The sequence below is a fragment of the Rhincodon typus genome, chromosome 34, assembly GCF_021869965.1.
Source record: "Rhincodon typus isolate 14 chromosome 34, sRhiTyp1.1, whole genome shotgun sequence".
In the NCBI taxonomy this organism is placed as follows: Eukaryota; Metazoa; Chordata; class Chondrichthyes; order Orectolobiformes; family Rhincodontidae; genus Rhincodon; species Rhincodon typus.
Window position 1 is genome coordinate 20,792,187 of NC_063365.1, and position 12,390 is coordinate 20,804,576.

The 12,390-nt window shown below is 41.2% G+C and overlaps 1 protein-coding gene across 1 annotated transcript in view; it reads left to right on the forward strand.

Moving 5' to 3' along the window:
- The first annotated feature begins 349 nt into the window (after window positions 1-349).
- LOC109937235 (protein transport protein Sec24A-like) overlaps window positions 350-12,390 on the forward strand; it is a 54,217-nt gene continuing 42,176 nt past the window's right edge. The window contains exon 1 of the mRNA XM_048616202.1: window positions 350-410. Within this exon, the coding sequence (XP_048472159.1) occupies window positions 350-410 (61 nt within the window). The remainder of the gene's footprint in view (window positions 411-12,390) is intronic.

Genomic DNA, 12,390 nt, shown 5'->3' on the forward strand with positions numbered 1-12,390 from the left:
TGTTATGCACAGTCAATGCATAATACACAGAATGCCCTTAGTTCTACTCCAGGCTAGAGCTGACAATGAGATAATCAACATCTCCTTTTCCCTGAAATATGAAACCTCTATGGTAACAAGGGGGGTGGGGGGTCGGTGTGCTGCAGCACTGTACATAGCCAACCTGGAGACTAACTGGAGTTGGTCATCACCAAGGGGCGTAGTGTGCATGATGTGAAAAGGGAACAGTGGGTGGAGTTACTTGCACTGTATATTGAAACACTCAGGATCATCTGGCAACTTTTGCACATAGGAGACCCTGGAACAAAGAGGATGGTTGTTGCAGAATGTTGAGATTCACCCAGTTACGATGCCAGGTTTTTTCAAACCCAATAAACAGTTAAAGAGGAAAGTCCACCCAGTGCCCTCGGGTAAGTGGTTCTTGAGATGTTCTTAGCTCATTTTAGTCTAACAATGTTTTGTTCTAATTTATTGTACGGAACATAACACCACTTCAGCGATATCAGTTGGAACCAATCTAAAACCGGGGGTTCAGTCTCAGAACGAAGGGTCAACCATTTATGACTCAGATGTGAAGAAAGTTCTTCACTCTTAAGAGGTTGTGAATCTTTGGAATTTGGAGCTGTTGGTTGCTCATTGGCCAATTTCAAGATAGCTTCCATTGGATTTTGGGCACTAAAGATGTTGGGAATAATGGAGAATAATTGAGAATAAGGGATGTTCGTATAGTGTAGGAGGATGTAGTTGTGGGAGATTAGTCGTCATTATTGAAGGCTCGAGGAACTGAATTGCCAATTCCTATCTAACACTCCAGCCTGTTACCTTTTTCTGCTCAGAAGTTGTATCATTTGCGCAGATCTGAATCAGGAATCAGAAATAGAAATGACAGCAATTACATTTTTGCTACTACCAGTTCCTTTCCCAATCTAGAGAATTGTAAAACTGGGGGCTTTCCCTCCTGGCTTCATTCTACTTGTTTATGATGTGTGAGATTTTCAAGTGCAAAAGTTTTCTTTTCATTATTTATTCCTTCATGGGATCAGGCATCTCTGGGTGGGCCAGCATTTATTGCCCGTCCCTAGTTGCCCTTGAGAAGGTGGTGGTCAGCTGCCTTCTTGAACTGCTGAGATAACAAGTTGTAGAGCTGGAGGAACACAACAGGCCAAGCAGCATCAGAGGAGCAGGAAAGCTGACGTTTCGAGCCTAGACCCTTCTTCAGAAACTGCTGCAGTCCATGTGCTGTAGTTAGACCCACAATGGTGTGAGGGAGGGATTGCAAGAATTTTGACCCAGCGACACTGAAGAATTGGCAATATCTTTCTGCTTTAGTCTAGCCATGCTAGAAACAAAACTCATACTGTACATATTAGCAGGTTCTTCCACAGTACTAATGGTGGGATTTGCTGTTTTATGTGGTTTACTTCATAAGGTAATTCCCCCCTCCCCTCAGGCTACTGGTAGTTATACCTGACATTCTGGTTAGTCTCCAGGGATCTTGTTCATGGTTAGTTGGAGGCTGTAGTGTCTTTTCTGAGTGTGTTTGTTGTAAAATGCCCATAGGAAGTTGCAGCTCCATCTCCAAAGAAGGTAAATAGAACAGGTCTTCTTGCTACAAAAACAGAAATTGCTGGAAAAGCTCAGCAGGTCTGGCAGCATCTGTGGAGAGAAATCAGAGTTAACATTTCAGGTCAAGTCACCCTTCCTGAACTGTTCTTAGCTTTCCCAGCAATTTCTATTTTTGTTTCTGAATTACAGTATCTGCAGTCCTTCAGGTTTTTATTTAGGTCTTCCTGCTATATTGGTATCACTAACACCACCTAATGGAGGATGTAAGAATAGCAGGTGTGACTACATAAACACAAAGGTAAAAATTATAAAGCAGTCTGTGTTTATCTTACACACCCTGCTTTCTATGTGTCAATAACAGAAATATCTTATAACTACCGCTGACTGAATGAAAATTTCAGCACTGTTCATTTCCTCTCATTGACTCAAAGATTTTAGAAGTCAATCAAAAGGCATTTTACCAACACTGATGTACTTCACCATCTCTCTGTGTGTTTATTTCAAATGCCTACCACATCCCCTGACTCTTAGCATGCTGTGCCGTGGCGCTGTGTCTACCAGCATTCTTTAAAGCTGCTGTGACTGGGAGCAATGCCAAAGGAGGTTCACCACTACTCAACGTGAGCACAGTGCCACAGCCAATCAGCCAGAACATTATCTGATTTCACTGAGTAATGCCACTGGAGGTCGAACAATGTTTAGAGTGAATTACTCCGATTCGTGAGCAGTGCCAAGAGATGTCAGCTAGTATTCAGAGTTTAACTCACAGTGAGCAATGCCACAGGACTTTTGCTAGTACTACAATGAAATGTTTCTTGTAAATCATTGCCTTTTAGTGGCTTCTGTGAGAACAATCCCTTTCCAAATTGGAATGGAAGCTGTGTGGGACACACGGTTCTAAATAATACTGATACCTGCAGGATACATTGTACTGATACCAACAGAGAATATTACAAGAATAATGGACAGGATGATAGGGCTGAAAATTTAATCAATCAAGAGATGTACTTGCTTGTATGTTAATATCTACCAATGTCCTGGCTTAAGATTTAACAAAGATCGATGTAGGTTTAATGCACTTTAGTGAAACTGCTCAGGGAACGTAATTATAAACTGCGGAAGTTACAAGTCAAATTTAGTTAGAGGAGTGATTTCACATTTAATGTTGTGCCTTTGCGAACAACGGATATCCAGAGATTTGAGCATTTAATCCAGCCTGATACTCAAGTGCACCGTTGAGGGAATGCTGCACTGCCGATGGTGTAGTCTTGCTGATGAGATCACAATGTGAGGTCCTGTCAATGCAAAAAACTCCCACAGCTCCAAATCAAAGAAAGCAGTCTTTCCTAGAGTCTGGCCAACATCTAATCCTCATTCAAAGTCAGGTAAATGCGTTATCGCTTTGTGACTTGTGGGTGCTTGGCTGTCTACAAATGGGCTGCTGCGATTCTACAAAGCAAGTACTTCATTGGCTGTACCATGCTTTAAGATGCCTTAAAGCTGTGAAAGGCACAATAGAAATACAGGTCTATCTCCTTTTTCCCTGAACAGCTTCCCAATCTAGACCCACCGTGGGACAGTGAGCAGCACCTGTAGTCTCTGAAGCTGGAAGTTTATTTTAATTCATTCATGTAATGTTGGTGTCACTGGCTGGGCCAACATTTATTACCCATTCCCAGTTTTCCTTGAGAAGGTGGTGATGAGCTGCAGCCCCTGTGCTGTAGGTAGACCCACAATGCCTTTAGGGAGGAAATTCCAGCATTATGACCCAGCGACACTGAAGGAACAGAGTTATATCTCCAAGTCAGGATGGTGAGTGGCTTGGAGCTGTGCTACCAGAACAGGAGTGTACGGTGTAGGCTGTGAAGTGTTGGCTTCTGAATGAAACTAAGGCTGGCGTGGCAGTATTTAAAGAGAAGTAAGGGAATCTCGCTTATGTCCTGTTTAGTGTTTCTCTCCATTGTTCTACCTTGTACAGAAATTGCTGGCTCCTTTCGCTGTTGCATTTTCGTGATGACAGTGACTACATTCTTTCTTAAAAAGCAACATTTTCCTATCAGATTCCTCGGGCCTTTGTGAAAGCTTGTTCCTTCTGTGAAGTGTCTTGGCATGATAGAATGATGCAGCACAGAAAGAGGCTATTTGGCCCATTGTATCTGTGCTGGTGACTGGCAATAATCTCTGTACGCTGCTCTTTCCCCATGGAATGCTGCGTTGTCATAGGTGCTACTTTTCATGTGAGGCATTAAACTCCATCTGCCCTTTCAGATGGATGTAAACATGGCATTATTTTGCAGAAGAACAAGGGTGGTCTCCCTAAAGCCCTGTCCAGATTTATCCCTTAATCAACATCACACGAAAAACCAGGCTATCTAGTTTTCACATTCCTGTTTGTGAGAGTGCACTGTGTGCAAATTGATGACTGTGTTCTGTACATTAAAACAGCAGAGATGAAAAAAATAGTCTAGGGAGAGATATGCTGAGTTTCTCTGGCACTTTCTATATTTATTTCAGATCTCCAGCATCTGCTGTATTTTGTTTTTATTTCCAGCATTTTGAGATATCTGATGGTTGTGAAAGAATGGATCCCTCCCTATTGCCTTTTTTGTTTCCTTTCCTTCATTGATTTATTGCCCAATTGTTTTTTTCCATTCAAGTACTTATAAATTTCCCCTTTGAAAACTCCAGATACAGCACCCTTTTTGACAGCCCATTCCAGGTCTCATCAATTTCTAAAAGAAACTTTCCTCAGGATGCCTTCTGTTCTTTTACCAATCACCGTAAATCTGTGTTTTCTATTGATTAATCCCTCTGCCATGGATGTAGTTTTTCTCTGTTTACTCAACCAAAATCCTTCAAGATTTTCAACAGCCTGAGTGATCCTCTCTTTTATCTTCTCTGCTCGTCAGGAGAATAATCCCAGGTTCTCTAGTAATAAAAGCAGAAAGAACTGGAAATACTGAACTGATCTTGTAACATTTCAAATAGAGTCACATTTGACCCAAGACGTGACATCTGTTTCTGTCTCCACAGAAGCTGCCAGACCTGCTGAGTTTCACCAGCACTTTCTACTTTTACTTAAGAGTTCCAACATCTGCAGTATTTTTCTTTTAACCTGTCTGGTCTCTCCACGTAACTCAAACCACCTGGAAACATTCTATTAGGTTTCCTCTGAACTTCCACCAAGATCTTGACATCCTTAATAAATTGTGGTGGCTTGGAGGGGAAGTGGAGGTGATGGCCTGTTGGTATTATTGTCAGACTATTAATCAGATACCCCGGTAATGTTCTGGGAACCTGAGTTTAAAAACTACCATGGTAGATGGAAGAGTTTGAATTCAATGAGGAAAAATTTGATTAAGTTTTTTTGAGTAAGGTACCAAAAAGGTTGATGAGGGCAAAGCAGTAGATGTTGTTTATTTGGATTTTAGGAAAGCCTTTGACAAGGTTTCGCGTGGTAGACTAATTAGTAAAGTTAGGTCACATGAGATTCAGGGTGAGCTTGATAATTGGATACCAAACTGGTTTAACGGCAGGAGACCGAGAGTAATGGTGGAGGGTTGCTTTTCAGACTGGAGGCCTGTGACCAGCGGTGTTCCACAGGGATCGGTTCTGGGTCCACTTTTGTCTGTCATTTATATAAATGATTTAGATGAGAATATTAAAGGCATGGTTAGTAAGTTTGCAGATGACACTAAAATTAGTGGCTTAGTAGACAGTGAAGAAGGTCTGCTAACATTACAAAGGGATCTTGATCAAATGGGTCAATGGGCTGAAAAATGGCAAATGGAGTTTAATCTGGATAAATGCGATGTATTGCATTTTGGTACAACAAACAAGGGTAGGCTTATACAATTAATGGTAGAACCTTGGATAATGTTGTAGACAAAAGAGACCTAGGGGTACAGGTAAATAATTCTTTAAAGTTTGCATCACATATAGACAGAATGGTTAAAAAGGCGTTTGGCACACTTGCCTTCATTGCTTAGTCCTTTGAATATAGGAGTTGGTATGTTATGTTGAGATTTTACAGGACACTGGTGAGGCCTCTCCTTAAACACCTGTGTCCAGTTCTGGTTGCCCACTTATAGGAAGGATATTATCAAGCTGGAGAGAGCTCAGAAGAGATTTACCAGGATGTTGCCGGGTATGGAAGGTTTGAGTTCTATAGAAAGGCTGGATAGGCTGGGACTTTTTTCACTGGAGCGTAGGAAGTTGAGAGATAACCTGATAGAAGTTTATAAAATAATGAGAGGTATAGATAGAGTTGACGGTAGTTGTCTTTTCCCTAAGATGGGGAATTTCAAGACTAGGGGGCACATTTTTAAGGTGAGAGGAGAGAGATTTTAAAAAAGACATCAGAGGCAATTTTTTTACACAGTGTGACTCACGTGTGGAATGAACTTCCTGAGGAACTGGTGGATGCAGGTATAATTACAACGTTTAAAAGACATTTGGATGGATATATGAATAGGAAAAGTTTGGAGGGATATGGGCCAGGAGCAGGCAGGTGAGACTAGTTTAGTTTGGGATTATCTTCGGCATGGACTGATTGGACCAAAGGGTCTGTTTCCATGCTATATGACTGTATGGCTCTATGGCAAAAATCCAAAATTACAAATGTAATGTTGATTGTCAGGAAAGTTAAGGCTTAACCAGTGTTTTTTTTATTAGTAACATATTTGTTACTCTAAAAATATCCTGTGTTAATACACGCACCAAAGGAGCAAAACGATGCTAAAGAGTTAAAGATGTGTAGGGCTCTTGTTGCACAGAAGTGGTGTCGCTACCTCTGGACCAGGAGGCTTGGTTTCAAGTCTCATGTGCTCCAGTGGTGGTTCATAACATCTCTGAACAGGTTGTTTCGGGAAAAATAGGTCAAATAAAAAAATGTTTAAAGTTGCCATAGTTCTACTGGACCAAATATGCTTTAATCTATCAGCTGGTACCTATCTGGAGTGAAATTGGTGTTAAGTGATAGTGCAAAATGAGTAATCATTTGGTTGAGACCTTCACATAATTTTCTAGAAAATTGCCTAATTTCACATAAATTCATTCCAAAGGATCTCCTTCAGGGGTGCCTCTAGTTCAGGTCAGGATATGGTCATGTGGCCTGCCTTTCGGCCCAAACTCTTCTCCAGTTGAGTACTGCATCCAGATGGTATAGCCGGCACTGATCCAGGACAACATTACCATCAATGGTGAGGCTGGAAAGCCTGTATCTGGCAACTGCGAAGGTGGAAGTGATGGTGAGAGAGCAACGAATGTGGAATAGGCTGCTAATTGGCTGGCAGGAAGGAATGTTGCCATGGTGACTGAGCCCAGTTGGCCTGTGCAGACGCTCAATCCATTGATAAGATTTGTGGAAAAGGGAGATTAGAGTGATGACCGTAGCTGAAGCAGATTAACACGCAGAGCTAAATATAAGAGTAGGGCTAGTCAAACAGAAAATAGTTCTTCGCAGGGGAAAGAAGCTCGGACTCGGTGCTGGAGTATGGAGGCTGAAATTATGAAGTGCGTATTGTTCATCATAAGTACGCCTGACCAGTTTTTGTGATCCCAAAAGTTTAATGGCTTTTATCCTCCGAGGCTAGATGTTGTATCATGTGCATGATAACTGTTTGTAACCTCCAACTACTGAAATTTTTGCGCTTCTCCCATTCTCCCCTCTCGTACATCCTCAAAATGAGTTACTCCACTGTTGTTGGCAGTGCCTTCAGCTGGCTGGGCACTGCACTCTTGAATTCCCTCGTTGAATCTCTTCATCTCTCTTCCCCTTTGAGATGTTCCTCAAAGCCCACTTCTATGACCAAGCTACTGGTCACCTCTCTTAGTAAACCTTCCAACACTTGGTGTCAAATTATGTTTGACAATGCTCTTGAGAAGCACTTTGGGGCCATTTTGTTATGTTAAACTTGCTACATAAATTCAGGTCAGTGTTGTAGTCAACAAATCCCAGCTATGCCAATTGCCAATTCTTATGTTTGTGTTGCCTGTTATGTTTCGCCTCTTCACTGCAGCCAAATCTTCCCTTTTACAGCCTAAATATTAACAATTGCTTGGGAATACAGAACGAGACGTTGCCAAAAGGAGACATGAATTCAAAGCTTTTTGTCCTGCACTTATCAGGACTGAAATGCTAAAAAGTCAACTTTTGACAGGAAACAACAGTTTATACAACATGAAAAGAAATTGCTGATTTGCTGGCATTGAGTTGCAGCAGAAACCAATAACTATCAATCCTAATTAACCAATTAAATTCAAAACAGGGAATGGACTGTGCTCAGTCAAGATGCTGCCATGAGCATATAGCAGGGATTGGCTGTTCTTCATTGAAAAAGACTGTGTATTCATTGATTCATATTGCCTGCTGGAAACAAGGCCCTATGTGTGAATACAGATAGTTTCTAGCATGTGGAAGTGAATCACATCAAGCCCAACGCTAAGTATCCTGTAACAAACAAAAACAGAAAATGCTGAAGAAACTCAGCAGGTCTGGCAGTATCTGTGGAGAAAAAGCAGAGTTAAAGTTTTGAGTGCAGTTCTTCAGAAGTTGTTTGATTCAGATTTCTAGCACCTGCAGTTCTTTGTTTATCTAAATAGTCTGCAAATTATTTCCCCTTCCCACCCAATTAATGAATCTTTGGACCTGGCAGTAATGGAATAGTAAATAGTTTGATGTGTTTTTCTTACCTGTGCTCACTTGAGGATTATGTGCTGAAACTACTTATTGGCTGCTGGTATTGGAGAACAGAATCCCAATTTAACATCATCTTATTTCTCAGTTGCATCTTGTGTCATTGTATCATCAGTGATTTATTGTACTGCTGGAGCTGTTCTCAGTATGTCAATACCTTGAATCAAAGATTATTTTGTTTAACTGTTCAGGTATTGAACTCGGTTTTTAATTTTGTTTTAAATTTCTCTGGTGGTAGAAGAACTACTGTGGATTTAATTCTTTAAAATAATTCTCTTCTGCATTGTAGTCCCCAGTACTTAACTATTCCTGTATAGGTAAAGGAACTTGTACTGCATCTATACTGTACTATAAAGCTTTCTCTGCAAGCTAGCTTTTTTAATTCATTCATGGGATGTGATCATCGATAACTGGCCAGCATTTGCTGCCCACCCCTAGCTGCTCTTGAGCCAAGTGGCTTGCTACACCATTTCAGAGGGTAGTTGAGAGTCAGCCACATTGCTGTGGGTCTGGAGTCACATGTAGGCCAGACCAGGTGAAGACAACAGATTTCTTTCCCTGAAGGACATTAGTGAACCACATGAGTTTTTTTGACAACAGGCGATGGTTTCATAAACAAAATCAGAAATTGCTGGAAGATCTCAACAGGTCACAGTTCTGAAGAAGCAAAAAGTTAACTCTGCTTTCTCTCTACAGATACTGCCAGACCTGCTGAGTTTTTCCAGTTATTCGTGATTTTTGTTTCCGATTTCCAGCATCCATAGTTCTCTAGTTTTTTTTTGGCAAAGGTTTCTCAGCAGATTCTTAATTCCAGACTTTTTAAAAAAAATTGAATTCAAATTCCACCATCTGCCAAGGCGTGATTCAAACCTGGGTCCCCAGAACATTGTCTGATTTTCTGGATTAATAGCCTAGCAACAATACCACTAGGCCACTGCCTCCTGCTTCACTGAAGCTTTCCTTGTTTTGGTTTGCATGTTATTTCAGTGAAGAATGCATGGTGCTGCATCTGTTTGGAACAGTATTTTCAATTTTTCATTGGCTTTTCCAGGCAAAGGTTGTCCACAGGAACTGAACTCTGGCTTAACATTGATTCCTATGGGAAACCACGCTTCACATAAAAATGTTTCACTTAAAGTCATTGTTTTCATGAATTATGATCCTGATTTCAAATGAGGACCACCCTGCAGAATTAGTTTTTGAGACGCTCGAATGTGACTGAAGTTAGCAGATGCTTGCAAGTGTATTGCATTGTAGTGTAATTTTATGAACTCTGAATTATCAGAACATATTTCTTAATTGTCCAATTGACAGTGTGACCTATTAATATTATGGGCTGAATGGCCTTCTCCTACACTGCAACAATTTGAATCATAGAATCCCTACAGTGCAGGAAGAGGCACTTTGGCCCATTAAGTCCAAATGGCTAGTTCACCTAACTTGCACATCATTGGACTGTGGGAGGAGCACCCAGAGGAAACCCATGCAGACACTGGGAGAATGTGCAAACTCCACACAGACAGGCACCCGAGGGTGGGATGAAACCCGGGTAGCTGGGGCTGCAAGGCAGCAGAGCTAACCACTGAGCCACCGTGCTGCCTTATGGTCTATGAATAGGGAATGTCAGTTTTGCATAGTGGTATAATAGAGAGAAGATTAACTGCAGTGTAATGACGTTCCATGTGAGGATTGACCGAGCGGATATTGCCACTTTTGCATATCGCTCAGAGTTAAAACTATTCCCTCTGTCTGAAAAGCAATTTCCGACAGTCCCAGCTAGAAACAACGCTGTCTGGTCATTATCAGGTTTGTGGGAGTTTGCTGCAAGCACATTGGAGGATGCTGCGTTTTCTGCATCACACCTACGCTTTGCAAAGCTACCTTTTAATTGGTTTTGGAGCTGTTCTTGAACTTCGCAATATTTCTGCGTGGTTCCCTTGTCAAAACTGAATTGTGCCGCCCCTGACCGCAGTCTGAATGACAGATCAGAACTGATGGATTTTAGACAGTCTGTGCAGACTCCCCCTGAGGCTCATCTGTGTGTTTTGTTGCTGTGTTTATAACCATTTCTGTAGCTATGCCAACGGGAGGCAAATGAGGTGAGGGAACTGAAACAATCTGCTGCTAGTATAAATGATTAATGCAGTATTGTTCTAATTAAAATTTGGCCATCTGCATGGTCTGTTTTGTAGATGGTGTATCTGTTTCATGTACCATTAATCTGTGAAATCAGTACTGCTCCCGAATAGCTTTAATCTAATAAAGAGTGGGCTGTTTTATTGGAACGTTGCGATCTAACAGTGTAAATCATACTGCCAGCTGATTGTAATGCACACTGCTCAATCTTTCTCTCTCTCCCTCTCTGTCTTTCATATTTAGTCTCCTGTTAAAAAATCTTTTAAAGAGAGTTAAATAATTTCATGTGTTTCAGGTTCAAACACATTGCTCAAATTCAAGTTTATTGCTCAGAAATCATTGGCAATCATACACTAGATTTATACAAGCTTATTTCCTGCAGATCCAAACTTGGCCTCTGTAGAATATAACAAAGTACTTACGGAGGTTGGAGATCTGAAATGCAAACATAAATTGCTGGAGAAACTCAACGGGTCTGGCAGCATTTGTAGGGAGAGAAACAGAGTTCACGTTTTGAGCCCAGTGACTCCTTCAGAACTGACTGCAGCTAAGAAAAAGTGGTATTCCTAGCTGCTATCAGTTCTGAAGAAGATAGGAACAAATTACCGAAGGTGTTGGAATCTGTACTGAAAACAACAAATGCTGGAGATCACAGTGGGTCAGGCGGCATCCATGGACAGAAAGAGAGAGCAAACTAACGTTTCGAGTCTAGATAACTCTAAATTCAAAACGTTAGCTTGCACTCTCACTGCCTGACCTGCTGTGACCTTCAGCATTTGTTTTTTGTTCAGAACTAAAGAAGGGTCACTGGACTCAAAACATTAACTCTGTTTCTTTCTCTACAGATGCTGCCTGAATTTCTCCAGCAATTTCTGTTTTTGCTGGACTCTGACAGTTCTGAGCACCGAGGGGCTGTTCCCTGATATCCATGTACCTATCTTTGAGTGTGTCACATGACACCCGGAATGTTTATTGGAGTATGTTCTCGGCCAATCTCCTGATCTAACATAACGGCTATGTGGATGGTTTAACAATAAAGAGGCATGACCTAGACAATCTCTTTTGGCTAAGTGATACTACATGGGTATTTGCATTGTTCTGTTCTTGATGTGGGATAGGGCATGTCTATGGCATGTCTGCCATAGATTGTTCAGGTCAATAACTGTCAACACAAAATCACAGTCTGTTAATCGCATGCAAATACCATTAACTTGAAGACTCATGCAAACTCTACGAGCTAGGTCACTTTGCTGTCTCCCTTCTTCCAGTCTGAATATTTCGTGTTGCTACTTGTCTTCTGGTTTAGAGCTTATTGTTAAGACACACTTTAGATATTTTAGCACATGCTACTGCATGCATCTATCTACCTCCCTCCATCTCTTTCTAACCCCATAAGACTATAAGAAATAGGAACTCTAGTAGGCCATTCAGCCTCTTGAGCCTGTTGTGCCTTTTGGTCGGACCATGGCTGACTGACTCTTTTCACATCCACTTTCCTGCCCTATCCGCGTAACCCTTGATTATAAAACCATAAGAAATAGGAATTCCTTTGCACTGTCTCTTTATCCTAACGAAGATAACTAAGATTTTGTAACTATGTACTTTGTACCTAAGATGGCACTGTGTGTGGCGACATTGTACACTTTTCACTGCACTCTTGTACCCCGTACTTGAGTACACGTGACAGTAAAACCTAAATCTAAATCTAAATCTAAATCTATCCATCTGTCTGTATCACTCTTTATCTCCCTTTCCCCTTCAATCTTTATCAGCCTTACTCCCCTCAGTAATACATACCTTTCTGAGATAACATGTGATTAATTCTAAGCTCAATGGCTTAGCTGATATTGAATTATTTAAGTGCCTTGCTGAGAGTGGGCTGCAGTTTTTGCATTTCTTCAGCAGAGAAGCTGTCTCTTTGTTTAGGTTGACAAAATAAATTCCAATGGTACTGTGCGATATTGAGCAGGAGAGAACTTCCACTGTATTGT